This window comes from Zea mays, chromosome 1, assembly GCF_902167145.1.
Source record: "Zea mays cultivar B73 chromosome 1, Zm-B73-REFERENCE-NAM-5.0, whole genome shotgun sequence".
In the NCBI taxonomy this organism is placed as follows: Eukaryota; Viridiplantae; Streptophyta; class Magnoliopsida; order Poales; family Poaceae; genus Zea; species Zea mays.
Window position 1 is genome coordinate 182,477,763 of NC_050096.1, and position 27,168 is coordinate 182,504,930.

A 27,168-nucleotide genomic window follows, 5' to 3' on the forward strand; every position below is an offset into this window, starting at 1 on the left:
GAACATATTGTACCCTGCGGAGGGACCGATGCTCAAGGCATCAGTGGCTCCATTCACACTAGCCATCTCATGTGTATGTTCGATGTAACCTTACGCAGTCGACGCAGGCAGATGTACGCAATTCAGTCCCTCGAACGGCACCGACGATGAGGAACTTGATCAGTGCTGGTTCAGCGGACGAAGCGAGCAGGCGCGAGTACGCTCCCCAAAAACCTGATCGCCCGCACACTCGTGCAAGTGTCTCTCTGCGGACGGGAATTTTGGAGGCCTGCTCTCCCACTCTCCGCAGAAGGTGTGACGGGGATGGGTAGTACGCAACGCGTCTGAGAATGTTCGTCGTGTGTACTATTCTGTTGTCACCAGAAGCATCCTCACCTCCTCCATATATATACACGAGCAGAGGGAGGCCAATAGACAGTAACGGTCGCCATCAGAGCTACCGTTACAACCAGCCAGAAACTGACGCCATCAGTGACATCATCATTCTAGGCAAAATGTGCAACCGTAAGAAAGGAATATTCAAACCAAGGTCCGATCTACCATAGCCACGGCCCGGCCGGCAGCGCGCACGTGTGGGAGTCCTTTATCCTTTTCTCAGCTTTTCAATAGATGCACCAATGGTCCACCGTCCACCTATTTAAGTTGATTTAATTGTCTCTTAAACTTCCGGTATGGTACTAAAGTACTAATACACCGTAGCTTTAAAATGAGTTTTTAGCATTAATTATTATTGAATATTAATATGAGCCAGAGCCACATTAATTCAACACCAGTGAGCTCAAATGAAATGGTTAGAAATCAAGAAAAGATTGAGATGAACTTCGAACATGAAGATCTTAACTTGAAGGGAAAGGAAAACATCTCCAGAAAGATTGAGAAAAATCCCCAGAGTGAGATACACGATAGGAGACGTATTTTACAAACGTTTTCTCAACCAAAACACTCTGCAAAAGCAGTACGGATGAATGAAACATGATTTTGCCTATGATTCATTTTAACCAAACGATTGTAGAAATTGGTAAACCATGTTCCATGCACAAGACCCTAGCATATTACTTTCCATTTGAAAGAATTTTACTAAAGCAAAAAAACAGTGTCTTACACTCTCGGTCGGTGCGGACCTGCCATTAATCAAAAGACAACGTTAGTGGTCAGAAACGCATTTTCAGAGCTTATAGATCTAAATAACACAGCTGTGCAAGTTTATGAACCTTCCATGCACTTTACTCTTTTGATTAATAATAAGCACAAGTAAACTCGTACGTACGTGTTCATAAACCACATGAGAAACTAACTGTAAAACCACTGTGCTGTACAAACTGAGGCTGACCGTCGGTAATTAAGTAATGTCAGGTAACTAATTCTGTATATACTAGCTCATCCCACAACCATGCACGCTAGTAATCCGCATTTACATAGTCAGATCTCCAGGATCCTCCCGAGTTCGTCCCAGGTGCTGATGCCGCTGTCCCGTAAGCTCGCCGCGTCGCTCCACCCTAGAGTCGATGTCGTTGATGGCGGCAACAATGGATGAGCTCCCACGAATCCTGATGTCGTCGTCGTCTCGGCCGATGACGACGACGAGCCATGGAAACCGCGCAGCAGGAACGACGGCTGACGATGGTGTTCAGCTGCAGCATAAACCGCCTCGGACGAGTGGAAGTAATGGTGCTGATGGTGGTGGTGATGGTAGCGGTAGTAGTCGTAGTAGTACTGCAACTCCTGCTCCTGCTGCTGGCTTCGCTTGCTGCCGTATTCCTGCTTCTGCTGCTGGCACCTCCGAGTGTACGACGTGTTCCTCTTGAAGATGCGGCAGATCGTCCAGATCCCCTGCGATGATTAGAAACGAGGAAAGAATAATCATTAGTAACTCGATCTGCTCCAATTTACTTGTGATGAAAATTCATCCAGCAGCACAGAACTCAGCAGTTAATTAGTTAGTTCAACACTGACAGCATCATGGAGCTCGACCAACTCTGCGGAGGGGAGTCGGAACTCGTGCATCATCCAGTCCGTCTTGTTGCCCCTTCCGGCGCTGCCGCGGTAGTAGACGAGGGACTTCTTGAGCCCGACGACGCGCTCGCCGGCGCCGTCGTGTATGGGCTTGTCGATGCCGGTGGCCTTCCAGAAGCCGGAGCCGGTGACGCGGTTGGGCCGGATGCTGTTCCGGTACTTGCGGCCACGCAGGCAGAAGAAGTACCAGTCGTCCTTGTCTCCTCCTGCGCCTTGCACCACATGCCGTGCTTCATCTGCATGTACGATCGACCACCCCCACCCCACCCCATGAACGTACAATGCATGCCGGCCCCAAATTAAAAAAGAGATTCATGCATGGATTTCCTTCAGACTTACTTGGAAGATCCCAGGGGTCATGCTTGTAGATGTCGATCTCCCTGATGATGTCAATTCTGAAACCCTTCTTCTCTACTTTCCTCTTCAGATAGAACCCCACGAGCTCCAGGTCGGTTGGATGGAACCGGAAGCCCGGGAACACCAAGTCGTCATCCTCTTCGTCTTCCTCCTTGTTGGTGATCCTTTGTGATGGCTTCTCCTCATCATCCTCCATGGCTTGGATGGTTCTTTCTTGGTTTCTATGACGAGCTAGCTCGAGGTTTCTAGGGCTTGATTGCTGCTTACATGCATGACCATGACGATGGGGCCTAATGGAAGCTGATGTACGGACTTGGTTAACCGCTGTATTAATATGTTTGGATGCATGGCTGAATGGAAGCTGCTTTACATGGTCGTCCTTACAGTACATGAGTGGTCATCAGACGTGAATAATTATAGATATATAGCCAAATTAAAGGAGAAACTTTTGTCCAAGTCAAGTCAGATGAATTTTGGCCCTATAAGCTAAGCTAGTTGAACTTTCTCATCTTGTTTATTTTCTGCACAGATTAGGAGAAGTAAGCAATGATTTAACCTAATTAATCTAGTTTTTTTCTTTCTTTCAAACTTTAACGACTCATCAATATTTGACTTTGGAACCCATCTTTTGAGCTAGGAATCTAGCTATTTCAGATGATGGTCGTCAGAATTTTCTCCATTTTATGGTTGAGCATATCAACACCATGTTGTGCCAAGTCAAGGCAGACGTCGTTCCCTTTGACTCGGTAGGATCGGAGTGTGACTGGTTTGTCTCTCTGCCTGGTTTAATTTGCAGCAGTGATGGATTCTACACTCTCCATTTTTCTTCTACTGGAGTGTACGTGTGGTAAATCTTGTAACAGCATGTCTTTGTTTCTGCTTGGACTTTATTTATTTTACCAATTTTACAAGATCTTTTGATTTGTTTGGAGCTCAGGATAGCTACGTGCAATTTCGTTGTAGGGAGGACAAAAAATATTGCTCAGCTAGCTACAAGATTCCTCAAACTGGACCCTTCTGCTTGTTTGCAAATCAAATAAATTTTTGGACACGAATGGTTTACTATCAGATATTTTCAAAGATTTGTAATTTTTTTTTCTTTAATTGACTGGTCTAGTTTCTCTCTTGGGCCGGATGTCGTATAATCTTAAAACCATGGTTGTTGCTACAAACAGGACGGTTAGTTGTTTTAGGAAGAGAAGCTGGGCGTAAAAGCTAATAAAACCATATATAGAGAGATAATTTAATTTGCATAGGTAGATCGAGTGAAGGCTTAATCACTAAGTTATATGTTAACGACAGACAAAGTGAAACCTGTATTTAATTTGGGACGACAAAACTTGGAGAAGCTTCGGATTAGGTAAGAAAGTCAGTCCCTGCTTTACTAGTTGTATGGTTCAAGTGAAGAATCTCAATCCATTCATACGACACAAACTGTGGGCTAAAAGATTAATTTTAGTCACTGCAAGGAAGGAAAGTGGCGCACCCACACTACTACACATGACACTTGAGAATTATCAATAGCTGCATATCTATCTATCCATGAGAACAGCTACATGTGACCTTATTAACATGCATATGCAGGCACAGCAATGCAATGGAAAAATAATGTTGAACATTTCCAGCTAGGTTTAGGAAAAGTGCCATGGCCAAGTCTAGCTATTATTTCAAGCATGCATGAAGCAATCCCTGAAAAAGAAATTTACATTGAACTCGATCCATGGATTAAAACTCATAATGAATATTTGTGGATTTGTAGCTAGGCGACAGCCCGATGCCTTAACCAACTAGATGCATATATGCCACACTAGCTTGGCACACCAAGTCATCAGTGGAAAATTTTGCTGACAGAAAAAATCAGAGTTGCGGTCCACAAACTCACCTTTCTCTGGACTTTCACTTCCTTCCAAGTATCCAATCAGAGGACGTGATCTGTTGTACGGTCTACCACTGCTGCTGTTGGCTGTTGCTAAGATAAGCTTCGTTTGGCCGCTTCAGGAAATTTGTGCGTTTTTTCAGCACCAGTTATTATTTGTAGCTCCAAAAAAAATATTGAATAGGCACCCACTACAATACTTGGTAATGATAATAAGACTGCAGGCCTAGGCCATCTACAACTATACATGAAGGCTATCTTTCTATCAGTAAAGATGCGCTTCTCATGTATCTCATTGAATCCTCTATCCACCATACCAAGTTCCAATATAGAGAAGGTGACAAAGTCGACTTTATAATATCGACCTTTTGCCATCCAATGAAGCGTCTCTGGCATGTTGCACCTATAGAAGGTAGCAAGGAACTCATGGAGGATTTCATGAAGAAGGATTTCAGTGTTCCAATTATACATAAACCACATAAGATCATATATATTAAACCTCTTGTAAGCTCACTTGATTGAAATCTCTATATCTTTTCGATTCCATATGTTCCCAATCAATATATTTCATCTTGAGAATCTTGGAATTCTTTGCATTGTATATCAAAGAGATGTATTGGTCAAAATGAATTTCATTCAAAAAGTCATAATCAACTCTCATAGCCTTAGGTTGTGTATGGGAGATCATTCTAGCCTGTTTTATTGATTTGTAATGTTTTTGTAATTTATCCTTTGTCTTTGCCTTGTATCCTATGGACTATGTCTCCTTTCCACCACATCCTCTGGATATGGCACCATATAGGAGCTGTCAAATTGAGTAAAGTCTTCTAGAGTGTCAGGACAAGCATTGGCACGAATCATATGTGCACTCATCTCCAATTGCTTTCCTATTGGGCATGTTGTCAAGGACTCTCCCTACCACTAACACCACCTCTACCACCACGACATGTTGGCTGCTTTTACCTTTGGATGGTAGAATTCATTATCATCTTTGTCCTTCGTTTGTGTTCACCTCTCAAAGCCATATATGCATTAAGCGATAGAATGTATAAGTAATGATATAGTAGATAGAGAATAGCAAGATGTGATGATTAAATTGAGTAGGAAAGTGGATTCTAGGATTGAGATGCACTGCATAGCAAACAACACTATCATGTGGATTGTTCGGCTCCTTAATCAAGGAATCGCCAAATCTACCTTATTCAAGTATTACAATCACTTCTATACCTGTTATACATGCATTAGAAATCTTGTTATATAAAAAACTAAACCCCATTGCATAGATCAGAAGAGTTTAGGATTTGAATTGAGTTTTATCTTAAAAGGAGGAGAGAGGAGAGAAAGGGTATGATCATAGGCTTCTCTGGCTACCAACGACGAAGGAGAGGGTTATGGATGGTGCAACACTATAGGGAGCAGAGGGGCAGGGCAGCATAGATTATGCTGGAGACCAACTCACGTGAGAGAGATGAGAGTGGGAGTGGGAGAGAGAGAGAGAGATAATGCAGGTGAGAGGGAGAGAGGTCACTGGCTCCCTGGGTAGAGAAAAGAATCCCCACCTATCATCGTTGGAATTAAATGTCTTAGGTTGAAACGCAAATGAGCGACATTGTTGTGCTAGGCTTGGCACTACTGCAGGCTAAATGGCACTGCTTCTCATACTCCAACAACAAAATTTAACTACTCTCTTTTGTCCCTATATAGGTGGACATGCACATATACAACTCACACTTTGTTTTTAGTACAAATAAATCAATACTATCCATACCCATAAGATTCAAGTTGATTTTTGATAAAACATTTTGAAGCATATAGACTTATCCTTTTGCATTTTTTCTTATCACGCTAGCTAATTAGTTAAAGTGTGCAACAATTCAAAAAATTGTTGTGAGAGCCAAATATTGTGATATCCTGGCCCAAGGCTTAATAGGATTGATAGAATACTCATACCAACAAGGTGCATCTTCTTTTTTTGGAACCGTACCTCAAAAGAACCTCTGGGTTAAGTATGTTTGTCCTAGAGCAATCTTGGGATGAGTGACCGACAGAGAAGTCTTCTCAGATGCGCGTGAGTGAGGACAAAGTGTGCACAAAATACTCATGTTGGTATGTGGGGTTGATCTATGGTCCTAGTGGGTTTCCAGTAGTAAGCATCACTGGTTCGGGAGTGGACAGGATGTTACAACTGGTATCAGAGCCGATGCTCACAGTTTCACGGGCATGGGTGGGCTAAGGGTTCGGTGTATATGGCGCATGGTGCATGTGCGCCTAGAGTGGTCACATGGCATGACATATGATGACACTAGACACAAACGTGGTTAAGGGAGGAGGTTCCTGGCTTGGGGTCGACCGACAAGACGTCGATCTTCTAAGGGTATCTTGGCCCAAGGCTTAATAGGATTGATAGGATACTCATACCAACAAGATGCATCTTCTTTTTTTGAAAGCATGTCTTGAAAGAACTTATGGGTTAAGCGTGCTTGACCTAGAGCAATCTTTGGATGGGTGACTAACAGGGAAGTCTTCTCAAGTGCACATGGGCGAGGACAAAGTGTGCACAAAAGACTCATGTTTGCCTGTGGGAATGGTCTATGGTTCTAGAGGACTGCCCGGAGTAAGTACCGCCGGTCTGGGAGTGGACAAGGTGTTACAATTTAGTTTAGTCCTCAAAGCATAAAACCTTCACTCATTGAGAGGTTTAGTGAAGATATTGGCTAGTTGTTTTTGGTCCTCACATGGTGAATTTTGATATCTCATTTATTTTCTGTTCTCTCAACAAATAATATTGAATGTCTATATGCTTGGTTCTTGAGTTCGACTAGATTATCTATAAGCTTTATGGCACTTTCATTGTCACACAATAGTGGAATTATAGAGAAATGACATTTGAAATCATAGAGTTTGCCTCATCCAAAGTAGTTGAGCACATGAAGCACTGGCTACAACATACTCAACCTCAACAGTGAAAAAAGCTACATAATCTTGCTTTTTAAAGTTCAAGAAATTGACAAGTCCTTAAAGTACTTTTTTGGTCTACTTTGCAACCAGAGTAAAAAAGAATCTAAATACTTAAATAGATCAAACTTTGAGTTCTTGTGATACCACAAAACTAGGGTTAGAAGTGTGCACTAAATATCTCAAAATTCTCTTAACGACCACTATATGGCATTCCTTCGGGTTTGATTAAAATCTAGCACACATGCACATGCTAAACATAATATTGGGTCTAGATACACACAAATAGAATAGAGAGCCGGTCATGGAACGATATATTGATCAACTTCTAAGGGTGGTTCCTAATTTTCGATGGTTTCTACTTCCACTCCTAGAAATTATTTCTTGAATGCATCATTAAGTCAATAGTACAACAATTCCTATTCATTGACAGACACTCATCATTATATATAGAAAATGCATTAATTCACCTAGGTGATCTCAGGTATTCATATTGATGAACTTTTAGGTCTTCTGAAGCATTATCTTTGGCTGGTAGCCAACTTAATTACAACATCTTTTTTATTATGTGTCGTGTTGGTCTTTACAGCTTATTTATATATATACACATGCATCATGGCACCTGTCTGTGCTTCACTTTCCTTACTCAACATGTACATACAAAGACATGTACATGGATAAACATAATGTCAGTGAGTTCATTATGTTCTCCATCAAATTAAAGTCTTAGTTGCACATAGCTCACTCCTATACTAGGATGGTGATCAAATATTTATCAATAGTTATTTTGTATTAGGACTTGGATGTATTAAGAAATCATCAACCTCATGATCCTCTTAGTTGTTGTCGGTGTGGATTCCATGGAAACAAACTATGGGAAGAGAGATGTTTTCTAGTCTTGTTACATCATATTTGCTCCCTATTCATCATAGTAGCCCAGGTTTGTCCCATGTGGTAGCTCCTAGTGTAACTGTTCTGGCTGGCTGGTGAAGAAGAGGTTGTTTGCCCATGAAGCCACAACATCGTTGGAAGGGAAATGTGCTAGATAGCCATTTCTACCTGTTTTGGTGATTAAGTGTTCAACACACCACCTCGGACTAACTATTTTGATATGAGTATGAGCACAGGTTTACTTGGAGGCAAATTGTTGAAAATAAGTCCAAATGAGCAAAACTGGAGGCTAAAAGTGCAACTTTGGGTAAAACAATATAAACATGATGTTTGAGTGTTTAATTAAGTTGCAGGTACCTTATATTATGTTTGTAGCACTTGCTTTTGGTCTCTAACCTTTTGTGTAGCAAAAAGTATATTTTGGACTTGGTTTTGGCCATATTGCAAATCCTGGAGAAACTATGTCAAAAAGGTGAGTTTCCCACCCTTACTCAATTAGATTACATGCTAACTATGTTTATCTAAGTCGTAGAGAATCTCCCAAGAACAATCAAACAAGATTGGATGACTTAGGCTAAAAAAGCCTAAGATGTACTATTATGCGCATCACTGGGCCGATCCAGTGGTGCACGGGATTGCGTCTGCACAGGCATGAACTTAGGCGCCATGTGGCCTAGCGCACCGGACCGATACAGTGGTGCACCGGACCGTCTCCGTACGTGAACAATGAGTTCTCGGAAATTATTTTTATAATTCACCGTACCTTCACTGTGCACGGTCTGGTGGCGTAGCGGGCTGTCTCCAACTGGCACGGGCTTGCCAACAGCTAGCTAACGTGGCACCCTATTCGGAGGTGCACCAGATGGGTCCGGTGCCCCGTCAGATCAGGTAGCACCAAATCAAATTCCAGAATAGGGGCACGTGGACCCGATCCGATGGTGCATCGGGAAGGTCCGGTGCGCCCACAGTCAGCCAGTTTTTGGCATATTTTTGCAAGGAAGGAGCAACGGCTATAAAAGGACCCCCCTTGGTGACCTCCTTCAGCACTCAAGCGCTCCAGGAGCATACACAACTTTGATACTCTGCCACAATGCGATACTATGATTCTAGTGAGATCTGAGCGCCATTTTGAACTTGTTCTTGTGATTCTTGTTGTTGCGCTCATTTGATCTTATCTCTAGCTTTGTGTTGCTGCTCTTGTGTGTGTTCTACATCTCTCTTGTGCTATTTGAGTTGTAACTCCGGGCTACAAGAGACTCCAAATTGTGAAAATTCGTTGCGAACGGGAATATAAGTGATAAGGAAGACCATGGCACTCAAGTTCAATCTATGTGATCACTTGAGATGAGAGGGGTTGAAAGCAACGCTTGTCCATCGGGAGACCATAACGTGGATGTAGGCAAGCATTTCAGTCTTGGTCGAACTATAGGATATAATCACATGTATCTCTCTGCATTTACTTTCTTGTGATTTTACCTATTCCTTAAGTTGTCCATATTCACTTGGAATATTGCTCTTAGTTTAATTTACATCTTGAAAGAGCAATCAAGTGAAGAGATTTTTTCTCTCTTCTTTTCAACTAAAACTTGATTTTATATCGCACTAACTCTCATTCTAGATTAAGTTTGTGGTTTTAGTGTTAATTTTGTAGGATCACCTATCACCCCCCTCTAGGTGCCCTCGGTCGTCTTGGACAAATTCATTTCCAGGTGCTGAAACTGTTAGAAACCGCCAGTGGAGGTGTTTGCAAACCCTATAAAACAAATTTGGATATTCAATACTAAGTGTAACTATATTGATAGACGACAATTTGCTAAGTTCTCTATTTTTGACACACATTAATGAACATATAAATGAATACCTGTTGTGGACAAAGCTAAAGAAATTATGGCGGAGGTGGATGCGGTGGTGCAAATGCTAGGGGTGGCATCCTAAAGGCTAACAACTGGACACCTGTTTGTTGTGCCAATTGCTACAAATTAGATCCAAGTCACTATTTAGGAAGTATGAACCGGAAACAAGTTTTTAGTTGCTACGAATAACATGTTTGTTGAACTTACCGAGAGGAAAGTCGGCTGGTAGGCCTTGGTTGTCAACTTGTTGCCTCTGCTACTCTAATTATTGCCTCGACACTTCATGCAACCTAACAATCTCCATTTCCTATGTGGAAGTGGGAGAACGAGACGTTTGCGAGGATGATGCTCGCCCTCGACATCTTAGCTCCCTAGAGTCAATCGATGAATCAAATATACCCAACCTACATGGGAAAGTGGGAGTGGAAGAGAGAGAATGCAGGTGAGAGGTCACTGGCTCTCTGGGTAGAGAAAAAAAATCCCCACTCGTCACTGTTGGAATAAATGTCTTAGGTTGAAATGTAGATGAGAAACACTATTATGTTGGGCCTAGCACTGCTGCATGATGAATGACACATTGACACTACTGCTCATCCGCCAACAACAAAATTTAACTACTCCATTTTCTCCCTATATATGTGGACATGAACATATAAACTCACACTTTATTGTCAGTAGCAGTACATGTAATCAATACAGGCCATGACCATAAGGTGCAAGTTGATTTTTGATAAAACATTTTAAAGCTTATAAAGTATCCTTTTGCAACTTTTTCTTACCATGCTAGTTGATTAATTAAAGTGGACAACGTTTCAAAAAATGTTATGAGAGCCATTGAGCCAAGTATATTTAGTTCAGTCCTCAAAGCATAAAACCTTGACTCATTGAGAGGTTTAGTGAAGATATTGTCTAGTTGGTTTTTGTTCTTCACATGGTGAATTTCGATATCTCTTTTGTATTGTGTTATCTCAAAAATAACGTCGGATGTTTATATGCTTCGTTCTTGAGTGACTAACTAGATTATATAGAAACTTTATGGTATTTTTATTGTCACAAAAGAGTGGGATTTTAGTGAAATGACATTTGAAACTATAAAGAGTTTGTCTCATCCAAAATAGTTGAGCACAACATGCACCAGCTACAACATACTCAGTCTCGGTAGTGGAAAAACTACAAAATTTTATTTTTTAGAGCTTCAAGGCACTAGAGATTATCCAACAAGTTGACAACTCCCTAAAGTACTTTTTTGATCTACATTTCAACCAATGTAATCGGAATCTGAATACCCAAATAGATGAAACTTAGAGTTCTTGTGATGCCACAAACCAAGGTTAGAAGTGTGCACTAAATATCTCAAAATTCTCTTAAGGCCACTGTATGACACTCTTCTGAGTTTGATTGAAATCTAATACATATACACACACTAAACATAACATTGGCTCTATGATACATTGATCAACTTCTAAGGGTGGTTCCTAATTTTCTATGGTTGCTACTTCCACTCCTAGACATTATTTCTTGAATGCTGCATCAAATCAATTGTAAAGCAGTTCCTATCCATTGCCATGCACTCACCGAGGTGAGCTCAGGCATGCATATTGATGAACTTTCACGTCATCTGAAGCATTAACTTTGGCCGGTGGCCAACTTAAATACAACATCTTTTTTTAGTGGGCATGTACAACCCCGTTTAATACCCCGTCTCTTGAGGGGTCTCTAGGGTGTTAAATGCAAAAAAAAATACAAGGGACGAATTCTTCTCTGCACGACTCTCTATACGTAACATTTATGATGTGACTGATTTTAAAGAAAGCTCATTGTATGATGCGGTTTATTACTAGGTGTCTCTTATGCATAGAAAACCAATCAAGAGGCTTTTATGTGTCGCGTGGTGTTATTATTTCATAGCTTGTTTATTTACGCATGCATGCATCATCGCACTCTATATATGCTCCACTTTCCTTTACTCAACATGTATGTACAACAGACATGCATGGATAAACATATATAATGCCAGCGAGTTCATCTGATCCCGTTCTGCATAAAAAGTCTGAGTTGTAGCTCACTCCTATACCAGGATGGTGATAACATGTTTATCAATGCCTAGTTTGTATTAGGACTGGGATGTATCAAGAAATCATCAACATCAAGATTCTCTCAGCTGTTGTTGGACTTGGCACGTCTACGGCCAAGAAGCTGCATTCTGGTGCCTAGGAAACCCACCGCATGGATTCCGAGGAGACAATCTGCTGGAAGAGAGATGCATTCTAGTTTTGTTACATCACAGTTGCTCTCTAATCATCATAGTAGCCTGGGTTTGTACCATGTGCTAGCTCCTAGTTAAACTGCTCTGTCAGCTTGTCACTACAAGAAACTGATAAATGTTCGTGGGTAAAAGTAAGAACGTGGGTACCGACGTTCTTACTTGAGTTAAGTTCATGGGTTATATTAAGAACGTCGGTACCTACGTTCTTAAGTTAAGTTCGTGGGTCTTAGCTAAAACCGTCGAACTTAACGAGTTAGGAACGTGGATACCCACGTTCTTAAGTTAAGTTCGTCGGGCATGTGTACACCGTCGAACTTAATCATTAAAACCTAAAATCCAAATCCCACTTGCGGCTCTCTCTCACCTGTCTCATTCCTGCCCACACGCTTCTCTCTCTCACCAGCGCCAGGCTACGCCGCCTCCGCCCCACCGCCTACAGGCCGCGCCGCCTCCGCCCCACCGCTGCAGGCCGCGCCGCCTCCGCCCCACCACCTGCAGGCCGCGCCGCCGCCCCGGCTCGGCACCGACAGCAGGCCACGCCGCCGCCGTGCCACCGCCCCGGCTCGCGCCACCGCCCTGGCTCGGCACCACCGCCCCGGCTCGGCACCGACAGCGGGTCGTGCCGCCGCCCCTGCTCGCCAACCCCAGCGGTTCAAACATTAGCTCGTTTTCACTGCTACTGCATTGGGTTCTGCATAGTTCTTCCTTGGTTGTTTGATGTAAACCACAGCTGGGGAGCTTAGCTGTATAGAACTGATTTCACGAGTTTGTTGACGAGTTTAGCTGCATAGGTACCGATGAGTTTGTCCTGAACAGAAATTTTATTTGGATTCAGTTCGGTGAGCTCTTAATTGTGTCCTACCCACATCCCTCTGCATCCCTCTGCAGGGTGCAAGAACTGTGCTAACGTGTGTTCTAAGGTCTTCCAAATCGAGGATGATTTCGGACGGGCAAGAGTTTACGACCAATCAGGCAGCACAGAACTGATTCAAGAAGCTATTGACAGTTGGTGAGGATGGGGAAAAATGTTTATCTTTTTTTCGTTAATTTACCAATGATCCTAGTATCCCTACTGAAAATTTGGTATAACGTGGGCCAAACAAACATTTCTTTTGGTTTCAAGTCATGTATTTTGACTACCTTTTATGATGTTCTGATAAGCTCTCGTTTTTGTAATGCACAGAGTAGAGAGAGTAAATGTAAGATTATGTTGACTGTAAGATTATTTTGACTACCATGTTACATTCTTCTTTGATCATTTTTGTTTGAATGTAGGCAAAGGTGAAATGCTTGTCTGGTTTGCTGTCCACCAGAATTGTGCTGAACCTTAGTTCATAATGATAGTGCCATTTGTATTGCATATGCTTTCACACACTTTCACTTCATAGCAATGCCATTTAACACAACTGATGTCGTATAGCTGAGCCATCCTACAAATTTATTTATCTTTATGCACATTGGGTATGCTTGCTTCAACACAGAAGAATCTGCCTGGCTTAGGCAAGTGCTCCCTGATTTTGGATGCTTGGGAGGTTTTAAAGTCGAGCGACTAGTAATGACTAGTCGAGAAGTAGATGCAGAGGTGATAGTCAATATGAGCGACTTGACTTTCTCTACTAGTCGCTCGACTCGTCGACTAGTCACAACTAGTCGTAGCATTTGAGTTAGGCGACTAGTCACAACACAGAAGAATCTCTGCAGTAATCCAAGTTTATCTTACTATTTTAACTTATTTGCATTGCATTTCTTCGGGTCTACACATACAGGTATCAGTCTTGCTTGCTTGGATCTTTTCAAACTGTGGAACTAATTGAAACATTTATGAACTATCAGGTACGGGGCAGATAGATAAGCTTGGTTTTTTATCCATCCTTTTCGCTGATATCAGATACTTCCCGAGCCTAAAAAAACTACCATCCCTTTCCATTTTACATTTTCCTCTACTATGTTATGTCATGACTGCATTAGTGGTTTAATCTGTTACCTAAGTATAAAAATAGCAACCTGCCAAATAGTCGAATGGTTCAGGAAAGAAGACTTTATGTTGAGTCCACGAGTGATGCATTTATATTTGCAATGTTGTTTGTTTTATCTGTCTCTAGGTTTCAATTTTTTTGGGTGGGGGTTCAAATTAATTGTGGTTTCACACATTTTTCTAATGCCATGTTTGAACAGATCTCATGTATATTGGATTTGTGTTCCAGCTCCAAATACTTGTCAAGAACAGAAATCACTGCAATAAGTTGTGAGTAGTAAAAAAAAGGGACAATGCTTAAGTTGCATGAAAACTAGATGAGTATAGGTGAAGCAATGCATGTGTTAGATGCTACTAGTTGCTATGCTAACCTATTGAAATAGATTTCAATGGGGTCACCTTTTTGGGAGTTTCTTTTTCTTTGTTTGCCTAAATACCTAGTAGATATAATTCTTTATGGTTGACTGTAGCCTCATTGTTTTTGACTAGTAGATTAAGATGTATGATCCAGCATGTTTCTGCATCTAAACATTTGTATCATTTCAAGTGATTGAACAATCGTAGCTTTATTGCTTATTTCAGTATGTGGTGCTTCTCTGATGATAGCATCGAAATATTGATGAGGCAATCGCTTCCTGAAGTTGATATGTTATATCATCAACACTTCTTCCAAAGTCAAACCAGCCACGGCTTTCTAACCTCTTGTAATATGTTTTCTGCCTTCTCAGGCAAGTTCACGCTGGGAGAAAAGACAAGCCAAAGTCCTGGTACAATTTTCTGCTTGATTGGATATACAAGAAAGAACAACATGGTCTGATTCAATAGTAGTTTTTTTGATATATGAACTGTCTGCATTTCTTGCAGGAGAAGGTAAGAAGGCGGATGAGCCAAGATGATTCCAGAAAGGGTGGCTCATGGAGTGACATCTGGGGAGCACCAACAAGATACGAGAAGAACGGTAAAGCTAGCATATTTTAGCCTTTAAAGATGTTCTCTGTTCTTCACATAGAAGCCTTGTCAACGTTCCTGCTATCAGAATTTTGGAGTCATCCTATGTTACGCTATCTGAATTTTGGAGTCATCCTATGTTACGCTTTTCTACCTATACACTACAAAACTTAAGGACAGTAATGTGGCCTGGGACTTATTTTTGCAAAAATGGGCAATGTTGTGATATTTTAGTCGAACATGATAGGTTAATATATAGATAGTTGGTTATTCTTAATATGCAAACCAATTTTAAATTCATGCAGTCATCATGGCAATGAATAAAAATGTCGTATTGATATGTATTTAATTACTACCTGTTTCCTTTCTATCAGGTACATCCCATTACTAAAGGAGACATTTATGTTCCCACAAAGCTTGGGCATTTTAGGTGGAAAACCTGGTACATCAACATACATTGTTGGGGTACAGGATGATAGGGCTCTCTACCTAGATCCCCATGAAGTTCAGATGGTAAACCTGCATACATTTTATATTTACTTAGCATGCATATGCATCTATTTCATAAACGTTGTATAGTTTTCTACCTTGTAACTTAAGTTGAGCACCATACTTAAGAAGTATCAAAATCATCAAGTTTCAAGTTTGAACTGAGTTCCATTCTCTTATTCAAAGATAACAGTGGCATGTCTATTCTGCAGCAATTCCTGTTCCATAAGCCACTAGAATCTGGTTATTTTTGTTGGAGTGAAGTGCATTGTGAGTTCCTAAAATTCGTTAGGTTGTGCCATTGGAGTCCCTGAACTTGGCAGCTGAAGATTCAGGTCAAGGCATGCTCAAACTATATCGGTAGTGAAATATGGCATGGTATTAGAGAGAACTGCAGATTGTTGCAATTATCATGTGAAATCAGCAAGGATTTCATATTCTGGATTATAGAGCAAACTGAAAAGTTTTCATATCCTTACTTTCTTTGGGCTTAATAATTAGCAGGACCATGCTAAGCTTATGAGCCATTTGTATCCCTTGTGGGCCTGACACAACCAATTTTGTTAGACATAATCATGTGTTGAGTGTCTGATTTGGGGTAGAGTTCCATTGGAAGTAGGGCGTCGAGCGGGGTCCCGTGCGGCAGCGCCAGGCGCGGTTTGGTTTCGTTGGGACTTGTGAGCAGCTATCACTTATGGTAGCCGGCTGCCTGGCTTGGAGCCGATGAGCTCGAGTCAGAACTGTTTATCTTGGAACAATTACTCAGCTGGACCTGCCGATGAACAATTACGAGCATGAGAAAATTACTCTAGGTTTTTAGATTGACTATGGACTCTTGTTGCTTTGTTGAACACTTGAACCAAACTTCTATAAAATGGACTCTTGCGCACTTATTCTAGACTGACATTCTTTTGTACTGAGTCACCAGTGCATACTTGCTGATATTTTGATGTTGGATTGGGTAACATCTGAACATCTTGTGCCCACTCTTGACTGTTATTCAGGTAATAGAATAAACATAGAAGGCGCTTTCAGTTTGCCGTGTTCCGCAAGGAAGAGAGCTAGTTATGGATCTTTCTGAGTTTACAGTTTATTTGGAGGGGAGAAGGATAAAGATGAGAATGGCGATGAAGCGCCATCGAAAGTAAGTAGTTGATTGATCATCTTGTTTCCGCTGTTATTGTCAAATCTGAATTTTAGGTCTGCTCATATAAACTAGCAGGTAGATATGCCGTCAATAAAATGGATGAGTATTTTTGGTATATACACATGCTTTTACTAGTAGAGGAGTATTTATTTTCATTTGTAGCAGCCAAGGAACTTGTGCATTTCTTATGAATCATGAGAAGACCATGAAGATGCACACAAATTTGCTTGACTTCTGACCAGTAATAATTAGCGAAAGAAAGAAAATCCAGAACGGCGTAGCTTGGTAGCAAGTTCAGTAGGGGCCAGACTAATACATCAGCTTGATAGCATCCTTGCACCGGTGCCTTGGACTTTGGCGGTTAGAAGAGGTTTATAATTTTATATGATGAAATTATGTGCATCTTTAGTTGTTTTTGCCTCACTGCTCTGTAAGGACATATAAAATTGGTATTTGTACTTCCTAAGGTTCTCCTTGGAATGGTAGAGTTTTACAGGGAACCTTCAATTTACAAAGGAATCAAGAAAATTTTCTGCCTTTCAATCAGAGCCTAAAACAGAGAAAGAACTGTACATTCATCAGAATCAATTCAGCTTTCACACTTATTTCTTGTTGCTTGTTCAGTTTGGTTTCTTGAATTGCACTTTGTAAGTTGCTCAATAGCTATTTAGTTACTTATGTCACTTCAGTACATGCCACTTGTCCTCTTTACAGATGTTAACCAAGTTTTCTAATTGTAATTAACATTTATTTGAATCAGGTATTGGCAAATATTAAGTGGCCTGAAACACTCGAGACTGATTTTATCTACAGTGAGAAAACAATCAATTTTCCTATACTGAAATAGTTACTCCTTCCATACCAAATTATAAGTCGTTCTAGCTTTTTTAGGCTCAGTTTTTGTTATCCATCTAGATATACACTATGCCTTGGTATTATTTTTTAAATGTTTCTTGCTTGGGTAAAATTATTTTATAGGTGCTTTATCATTTGGGACTTCAATTAATCCACAGTTCATTGCAAGCTTTGCTTCTGCTGCTGGTAAACGTCCTCATCAAGATTTCGACTCTCAAGAATCTGATCCAGAGGTAATTCTTAACTGTTTGCTGAAGCTTACTGTATTCTAGAAAATTACTGGAATATGTATATCTTTTATTGATGGACATAACCACTTAAGTGTTCCTTAATTTTCGTAGTGGGGTTGGTGGACAGCAAACCATGAGCTGAAGAAGCCATCAATTAGTCTGTTGTTTCCAACAATCATCCTCCTCAGCCGCCGCCATCAACAGCAGCAGCAGCGATGCTAAATAGTAGTGGTGGATCTGGTTCTAACTACTCTGGTGGCGAGATCCTACCTCCACCATTTTTTTATCTTTATTATCTGTGATTCTGCAATCCACATGTTTGATTTTTTACTTAGTTTCTCTTTGAGACCGGTCGCCATGTTTGGTTAGCACATCTAGAATGCATTACAATTGGAGGCAATAGCTGTTCACTATCCACTATAACCTGAAAGCTTAGCTGTTCAACTGAGCTTTCTGATTCTTCCATTTTTTCCCATTCAAGTATATGATATTCTTGTGTGCTATTCAATATTACAAATAACAAATTTGCATATGAGAATAATTAAGTAAATTTGGCCACCTAATCAGTAGGATTGTTTGGTTGGAGGAATTTTTGTAGCATGTGAAACTTGAGCTAATTAGAAAGCAACCACTACCTTCTCTTCAGCATGAAAAAATAGCTTAGCCATTTCTTAGAGTTAAGCCCTTAGCCACTTGCTGGCCTTATCGTCTGGAAGAAGAAATGGTACTCAACTGCTGGTCTCTTTGGCAAATTTTTCTTTGCACTTTTCTTGTTCGAACTGGCAATCCACAACCAAGTACCTTGCTTGCACCAACAAAAGTCCCTTCTACTGTAGGGCAATCCATGGATTTATTGCTTGTCCTGAAATTTGATAGAGGCATTCATGATATCAGTTGCTCGTTAATTCCATTTGTTTCTTGTTCTCTTGTGCATTGTTATGACATATTTGCACCTTTTGCGGGGAACGATCGACCAACAATGGAGTGGCCCACTAGATTAAAGATCGCTCTGGGTGCTGCCAAGGGTTTAGCTCATCTTCATGAAGACTGTGAGTGTACATACATTACGATGATTAATATTTTATTACAATCATATTTCCTAGTAAATATTGAAATATACACGGGTCTTATATAACATCTTTCTTATGAGCAGGTCATCCAAAGATCATCCACCGCGACATTAAGGCATCTAACATTCTTCTTGACTTCAAATTTGAATATAAGGTATGCTCTGAGTTTTTCTTTTCTGTTCTAGAGTTAATAGCTGTCTGTTTTTGTTAACTGAAAATGTATTTATCACACAATGCTTATATAAACCACTTGATTAAGTTATATTATGTTAGGACATTTTGGCAGTCCACTAATTATATCTGGTTTGATGTTGTTATAAAGTGATCTCTGCTATCTAATCTATTTTGGTGGCCGTAAAGTTTTGCTTGCTTGAAATTTGATCACATTAGTTGAATTTTGTCTATAACCACATCAGATGAGAAATTATACAGCCTTCTTGCTTAAATGTACAGACCACCGTTTAATTTTTTGAACTTTATTTTATCTAACAATTGTCTCTCTACAGGTTGCTGACTTTGGACTTGCAAAGTTCACTACTGATAATAACACCCATGTTTCAACAAGAGTAATGGGAACCTTTGGGTATGTATAAATGCTACCTTATAATTCAAGTTCAAGGTTAGACATTATAGGCAGACATGCTGCATACCTATTTGGCTGAAAATTTTAAGCATGTGGATGCCATTACCTAATACTGATGCAATTCAGACTAGATCAGAATCTGGTTAGTTTCCTTAATGATACAATACCCTATAGGTTTTTGTAACCTTGTCATTTGCATCATATTCTCAGCTATCAGGAGAGTTATTCCAACATTCAACTTGTTATGCTAATGCTAGTAATAATTATGGCTTGCTAATACACATCTTCCTGGCTCTAGGTATTTGGCACCTGAGTATGCAGCGTCTGGCAAGCTCACAGAAAAATCTGATGTATTTTCTTTCGGAGTCATGCTTCTTGAGCTTATTACTGGGCGGCGACCAATTGACACAACCCAATTGGCACTGCTTGCTATAAGCACATATGTACTTCCATTTGCATGTTGTATAATACTAATACCAATTGCAAAATTATAGTTATTTTTTCTACCCTTGTTAGTTAATAAGCATATTTCTGGTCAATAGGTTGTATTCTTATTCTTGTAACCGTGTTAATTAATGTTATGGACTTGTAGTCTTGTATTACCTTGTGAATATATCTGTCCCTGCCTGCCATGTGAACGTGCTTAGCCTGGAATTTGTGATATGTACATATATCAATGTGTTTGAAATCTGTATTGTATGTGATATATTGTGTTGCATGTAATATTATGTGTGTCTAATTTTGCATTTCTGTATTTTTTATTTTTTTCTGGAAAAGGGTTAAGAACGTGGGTACCCACGTTCTTAAGGTTAAGAACGTGGGTACCGTCGAACTTAATGGGCAGCCCTCACCGACCCAGGCACGACCCATAAGTTCGACGGCCACGTGGCCCCGTCGAACTTAAATGTAAGAACGTGGGTGCCGTCGAACTTATGGAAAAAATTCGACGGCCCCCGTCGAACTTAAAAACCCACGTTCTTAACCTTAAGTTCGACGGTACCCACGTTCTTAAACTTAAGTTCGACGGTACCCACGTTCTTAACCTTAAGAACGTGGGGGCCGTCGAACTTACTTCTTTAAGTTCGTCCAAAAATCGCCGTCGGCTATGTTCGTGGGTAAACCCACGTTCTTATGGTAAGTTCGACGGCCTATTACATTAAGTTCGACGGTTTTTCACCCACGTTCTTTAACCAGTTTCACGTCATCTGAAGCATTAACTTTGGCCGGTGGCCAACTTAAATACAACATCTTTTTTTAGTGGGCATGTACAACCCCGTTTAATACCCCGTCTCTTGAGGGGTCTCTAGGGTGTTAAATGCAAAAAAATACAAGGGACGAATTCTTCTCTGCACGACTCTCTATACGTAACATTTATGATGTGACTGATTTTAAAGAAAGCTCATTGTATGATGCGGTTTATTACTAGGTGTCTCTTATGCATAGAAAACCAATCAAGAGGCTTTTATGTGTCGCGTGGTGTTATTATTTCACAGCTTGTTTATTTACGCATGCATGCATCATCGCACTCTATATATGCTCCACTTTCCTTTACTCAACATGTATGTACAACAGACATGCATGGATAAACATATATAATGCCAGCGAGTTCATCTGATCCCGTTCTGCATAAAAAGTCTGAGTTGTAGCTCACTCCTATACCAGGATGGTGATAACATGTTTATCAATGCCTAGTTTGTATTAGGACTGGGATGTATCAAGAAATCATCAACATCAAGATTCTCTCAGCTGTTGTTGGACTTGGCACGTCTACGGCCAAGAAGCTGCATTCTGGTGCCTAGGAAACCCACCGCATGGATTCTGAGGAGACAATCTGCTGGAAGAGAGATGCATTCTAGTTTTGTTACATCACAGTTGCTCTCTAATCATCATAGTAGCCTGGGTTTGTACCATGTGCTAGCTCCTAGTTAAACTGCTCTGTCAGCTTGTTTCTCATGACAAACACAAAGCTTCCTCCTCCTCCATTTTGGAACATTTTGTATTGATTGCCAATGACATGTCTAGAGATTTTAGAATTTTGTTCAAATTAATCACGCGCTGATGAGTTTCCACCTTCTTCAGAATAAAAATACATTCTGGCGGGCTCTACTTTTCATATCTGCTAAATGTTCTCATGTTGCGTTATTTTGAAGATGGAGGATGTTTCCCTCCTGAGGCGACCCAATTGTCGAGCAAAAGGTGTGGCTCCAGGCTTCAAAGTCATGATCTTGGGTGCAGCCACTTGCACTATTGATGAAGATGGACCCCTTGTTTCAGTGCTCCATCTATATGATGTCGTCAACGCACCTGGTGTCATAGCTAAGTGGCTGACATCAGCCACATGAACACTGGTGCTGTGGTATGCTCAACTTTATCTGAGATCACTTTACGATATCTTTGAATGTTGATTCCGAAGAATTGGATGGTAGATTACTGTTGTAGCTAGTTGATGGTACATGCACCTCTATTGCAGTTGGATATCTTAGGTCGTATTAGACTATTAGCTATTTCCTAGTGTACTTAATACTCATCCTGAAATACTATAAATTTTTCCACTAAAACGCTTGGGAAACAAATTGAAGTTTCCCTGTGGAATATAGTCACAATCGTTTTACCTGGATTTCTTCAAACCATTGAAGAATTATATTTTTAGTGTCTTACAGCTCACTGCTAATTGTGGACAAAGCTCCAAACAGAAATATCTTTGACCTACTTGGTGGTTACTTTCAGTTTTCTGATATAAGAGTTTAGTTTTTGTTGGTTTCCGGTTATGTACTCCACTACTCCCTGGATACCCTTGACCAGCCTGTGTTGTGTTATAGAAACACATAATAATTCATCTTGTTCACCATTATGTCTATTTTTGTATCTTTTGGTTTAGTTATGCTAATCTCTAAATTCTGTAGGTATGTGGCTTCTTGGGCCAGCCACAGTTGGAAAATGCTCTGACTAGAATGGATCTTGTAATAATTCATGTTGGGTGTCCCTCAGAAACCTGGGATGACAATTGACTAGGGATGATTTGTTCAACATAAATGCTAGAAACCTAGAATAGTCTGTATCCTGTGTGAAGGAATTGCAAAATGCTTCCCTAATGCAATTGTGAAAATGGTTTCATGGTCAATCTTTGTTTTAAATTGCTCCTGCTCTAACAAATCATGTTTCCAAGAGAAATAGGAGGAGCAGATCAGTCCAAGGAGCCTTAATAGCCAATGGATGGGTAAATGGTCTCTCTGGGAGCCTTCCGGCGCAGGTGTTGTTTGAGTTTCTGTTGGTCTGGGATTTACTCCAAAAGGTGCAACTGTAGCTGTAGCCTAATGTTGAGGACCAGCACCGGTGGCTGCCGTCTTCCTTGGGGCTGTATTCGGCCAGTTCTGCTTATAAGTGCTTCCATGGTGGTGCAACAACCTTTGAGCCAGCTAAAAGAATTTGGAAGACTTGGGCTCCTCCGTATTACAAATATTTCATTTGGCTTGCATCTCTCAACCGATGTTGGACGGCTGATCGGTTAGCCCCTCATGGCATGGATCACCCAGTTAGATGTCCTATGTGTGACTAGCAGGATGAGAAAGTGCAACACATTCTGGTGGCTTGTGTCTTTATGAGGGAGGTATGGTTTAGAACTCTAAGCAGGCTGGGACTGCAACATCTTACTCCCACGTCTGATGCAGCAGTGTTTCAGGATTGGTGGAGAGAGGCAGAAAGAAATGTGTCTAAGCAAAAGAAAAAAGGTTTTAACTCTATTCTGAGTTTAGTAGCATGGCGGATTTGGAAGCATAGAAATGCGCGTGTGTTTGACAATGCTTCCCCAAACATTCACACAATTTTGCTGACCATCCATGATGAGGCCTTACTATGGGGCCTTGCTAGGGCTGCTGCTCTTAGACAGGTTTGGCAGTAGTTGGATGTGTATTCTCATCTTTTCCTTTTTCTTTTCCCTTTTTCTCTTTTTCTTGGGTGCTTTCTAGGCACCTTGTACTAGGTCTTTTCTAGACCTTTTTTCCTAACTTCTTAATATAATTATACGTGGTTCTCCCACGTGTTCGAGAAAAAAAATGATCAATAATCCTGTCAACTCTACCATTTCCTCCAATTGCTCCTGAATTTTTCAAGAAAGCTGGAACTTATGACCCTAAGCATCTTTTGGATGTGACCACACTTGATGTAGTGAGAACAATTACTTTTGTGTATGTATATCAATAAGGTTTGCCGTGATATGTTACCCTATTGTATTCCTTCATGGGCTAAAAATATTTTCTTTTTACAGGGAGAGGTTCTTGGACATGACCCAAGGGAGGTAAATGTTCCAGTTATTGGTGGGCATGCAGGATTACGATACTACCACTCCTTTCACAGGTCAGGAGTATTTTCAAACTTCAACTGCTACCAAATACCTCACTTCGCACATACAGAATGGTGGGACAAAAGTAGTCGAGGTATACTGTTTGTTACAGTCTACGAATACTCCTATGCTGCATCTCTTATGCACAATGAAGGAAAAAAAGTCAGTTCCACATATCCTCTGACCTCTTTTCAGTTTCTCTGCTATGTATATTGATTCAATTCTGTGTCCAATTAACTGTATGCACGCTGGTTTCATATGTTTGGCTGAATTGAGCACAGAAAGAGTCCAATGTGCTTAATTTTGAGAATAAGAAGTAGATCACTAGTGCCAGTTTATGCACAATCACTGCGCTATATGAGACACACTAGGCACATTTTTGCATAATGGTTACATCTTGATCCTGACAACAAGAGTCTACTACTATGTGCCTGTTTATGTGTAACATAACCTTATCGTTTTCATACCAATGTGAAATACTAGGTTCTTGGTATTTGTTATTTACATATGTTAAGGTATTGCTCTTGTTATTTTTTTTCCCGAATTCTGGATTGCTGTGCTAAATAAAAAAAACATGTTTTTTTTTTTGCTCATTATTGGTATGTTTCAGGCTAAAGCTGGAGCAAGATCAGCAACTCTTTCAATGGTTGGGTATCTTGTATGCACATCAATGCCCATAACGTGTAAGTTCCAAATGTTGATTCAGTGAACACCAATACTACACCTTTGCAGGCATATGCATATGCTTGCCTGTGAGGATTGCGTGGTGATGCTGGGATAGCAGAGTGCTCTTATGTAGCTTCTCAGGTTTATTTTCTTTCCTGTATACAGTTCAAAACCATATTTCAGGTTATGCTTTGATTGACCTTTTAGTTGACCCGAATTATTGATTTGTGAGTTGTGTTTCTCTCGTCTTGTGGTTGAAGGCCACAGAGTTGCATTTCTTTGCATCCAAAGTGCGGTTAGGTTAGGGCGATGTGTTAAACGAGTTTGAGAGGTCAGGTTCTTGTTATGAATTGAAGTTGCCTTGCATGGTCTGCAGCATGATTCATCAGCCATTCACACATGCTTTCCGCTTAAGTATATCCCAGTAAGATTAGTTTGTTTGTTCTTGCCTTTCATCTAGAACTACAGGTTCATCTTGCTTGGCCACTCATGTCTTCCCTATGACTTCTTTTCTCATGCGCATGGACATATTGGTCACAAGTGTTTCATAGACCAGAATACAGTTCCCAGGAGAAAGCATGGATGCGTCATGTATGCAGCCATGCGTGCTCAACCCTGAACGAACATAGATGTGGCGTGTTCTGGCTTCCTGAGAGCTCTCATCTTGTTATCCCTCTGTAAAACTGTGTACACGGCTGTGCTAAAAAACTATAAATATGTGGCCTCCAAAGGAGGAAATAGAAGAAGAAAAAAAAATTGCTTCTGAAGTCTGAATGTTTGGTCCCCAATGTACGGGATCAGATGGTATTAGATAATACGTTTGCAGTGTATGGAACTGTGTGCGAATCACAACTGAGACTGTCCTTCGCGCTACGTTGTTTAGTCACGTAAATCCATGGCGGGATTTGTGCATGATGGGTTAACTTGTACAGCCTTCAGCTATATGTACTTCTCTATTGCTGGGTACCTGGTACCGAGAGAGAGGAGAAATTTTGGCTGTGGTGGTGGTGGGGATATGAATATGATACAGGGGGTGTTTGAATGCACTCAAGCTAACTGTTAGTTGGCTAAAAATTGATAGTGAAATTAGCTAGCTAACTATATATTAGCTAATTTGTCAGAAGTAGCTAATAGCTGAAGGTGCTGTTGCTTTCGCGATTGATGCAAAATAAGAAAACAATGTTATCCTGGCAAAGGTTATACTCCTTTTCCTTTGGTGCTGGAGAACACTGCTGCGCTGATGAAGCGAGACTGCAGCTGATGAGACATGGAACTGAAGCAAGCAAAACGACATTTTTTTAAAAAAAAATGGAGACTGCGATAAACAATGTGAGGTACTCGAGGATAAAGGATGGGTCAGTTTGAGCCTTGTTCAGTGAGAGGAGTTGCTGTATTATTTTAGCCACACCAAATCCGCTGCGGGCCGGGGTTCGTGGCCTTTTTGTGGATGCTGTTTCTCTGCTGGGTGTCAAAGCAACTGCAGAGATGCCCATGCAGCAAAAAAAAAAAAAAAAGCAATAATTGGCAACTGCATGCAATGCAACTGAAGTGAAGGGAGGTTTAATGGGCTCTCGCATGTGGCCATGACAAAGGCCCACGACCAAAGTTGGCTGCCATGTAAAAGTCGCTAGTCTATATCTATATCTATATTATTTTTATACTTAAAGCACCAGTTTCAACGGTCGTCATGCGTCATTTTTTTACAAATAATCACTCACAGCTATTTCAAATTAATCCGCTGCACATCTATAGATGCCAAACGACGCCCGACACGGGCTAGATGCACGCGGGCTACAACTATGACACAGACATGTCATGCTGGCCTGCTAACTGTGTCGGGCCAGCCCGTTAGCCCATCGATCCATTTAATTAAATCATCGTCTAAAGATGCCAAACGACGCCCAACACAGGCTAGATGCACGCGGGCCACAACTATGGCACATGCACGTCATGTCGGTCTGCTAACTGTGTCGGGCCAGCCCGTTAGCCCGTCGATCCATTTAATTAAATCAGTGTAACGACGCCCGACACGGGCTAGATGCACGCGGGCCACAACTATGGCTTAGGCACGTCATGCCAACCTGCTAACTGTGTCGGGGCAGCCCGTTAGCCTGTCGATCCATTTAATTAAATCAGCGTAAAATGTTAAATAAACGGTGCGGGAGGTAGGGTTCGAACCCATGCCCTGATGGAAGAAGGCCGGGAGACATTGAGTGAAACTGTCTAACCAGTAGAACATCACGCTAAGATGTTTTTAATATTGAATATAAATTGTATATAGGTATATACGTTTTTTTGTAAAATAAAAAAAATAATCGTGTCGGGCCGGACCAGCACTACGGGTCGAGGCTACAGCCCAAGCACGGCACAACGTTCTTTGCTCTTGCAAGCATTATATCGTTTTTGAGACCACATTGGCGCAATGGACTACATGGTGTTTGAGGTTGCTGAATTGGATGGAGCAGCAATGATTTGTCACACTAACAACAAAATGAAAGGTTATTTGTTAGTTTTAAACGTTAGTAATTGCTACGAAGTAGCGTAATTTATATGGAGTGCATCCAGTTTTTATTAATGCCTGACTTTAGCAATCACTCCATATTTTGATCTATCTTTTTTATAAGTTTGACTTCATGGGACATATTTTAGAAACTT

At 40.9% G+C, this 27,168-nt stretch overlaps 2 protein-coding genes and 1 pseudogene across 4 annotated transcripts; 2 read left to right on the forward strand and 1 right to left on the reverse strand.

Annotated features, from left to right (window-relative positions):
* Nucleotides 1–1,200: 1,200 nt before the first annotated feature.
* On the reverse strand, nt 1,201–2,767 carry LOC103640687 (protein FEZ). Its single transcript, XM_008664170.2, has 3 exons — nt 2,353–2,767; nt 1,954–2,249; nt 1,201–1,830 (listed from the first exon to the last, which is right to left on the reverse strand). The coding sequence occupies exons 1-3, from the start codon at nt 2,759–2,761 to the stop codon at nt 1,420–1,422; spliced, it is 1,116 nt and encodes a 371-aa protein (XP_008662392.2). The 5' UTR covers nt 2,762–2,767; the 3' UTR covers nt 1,201–1,419.
* A 10,241-nt stretch (nt 2,768–13,008) lies between these two features.
* Nucleotides 13,009–20,140, forward strand: LOC103640697 (proline-rich receptor-like protein kinase PERK1). 3 transcript variants are annotated; one of them, XM_008664179.3, is made up of 7 exons: nt 16,632–16,767; nt 17,531–17,582; nt 17,749–17,858; nt 17,967–18,904; nt 19,009–19,079; nt 19,432–19,508; nt 19,807–20,140. In XM_008664179.3, the coding sequence occupies exons 4-7, from the start codon at nt 18,577–18,579 to the stop codon at nt 20,000–20,002; spliced, it is 672 nt and encodes a 223-aa protein (XP_008662401.1). In that variant the 5' UTR covers nt 16,632–16,767; nt 17,531–17,582; nt 17,749–17,858; nt 17,967–18,576; the 3' UTR covers nt 20,003–20,140. The 3 variants fall into 3 exon arrangements, 2 of the variants coding, with proteins under 2 accessions (XP_008662401.1, XP_035820045.1); XM_035964152.1 differs by having other exon boundaries at nt 17,749–17,811; XR_002266267.1 differs by lacking the exons at nt 17,749–17,858; nt 17,967–18,904; nt 19,009–19,079; nt 19,432–19,508; nt 19,807–20,140 and adding exons at nt 13,009–13,220; nt 14,915–14,953; nt 15,051–15,144 and having other exon boundaries at nt 15,509–16,767; nt 17,531–17,684.
* A 1,518-nt stretch (nt 20,141–21,658) lies between these two features.
* On the forward strand, nt 21,659–24,818 carry LOC103640709 (malate dehydrogenase, glyoxysomal-like; annotated as a pseudogene).
* The last annotated feature ends 2,350 nt before the right edge of the window (nt 24,819–27,168 follow it).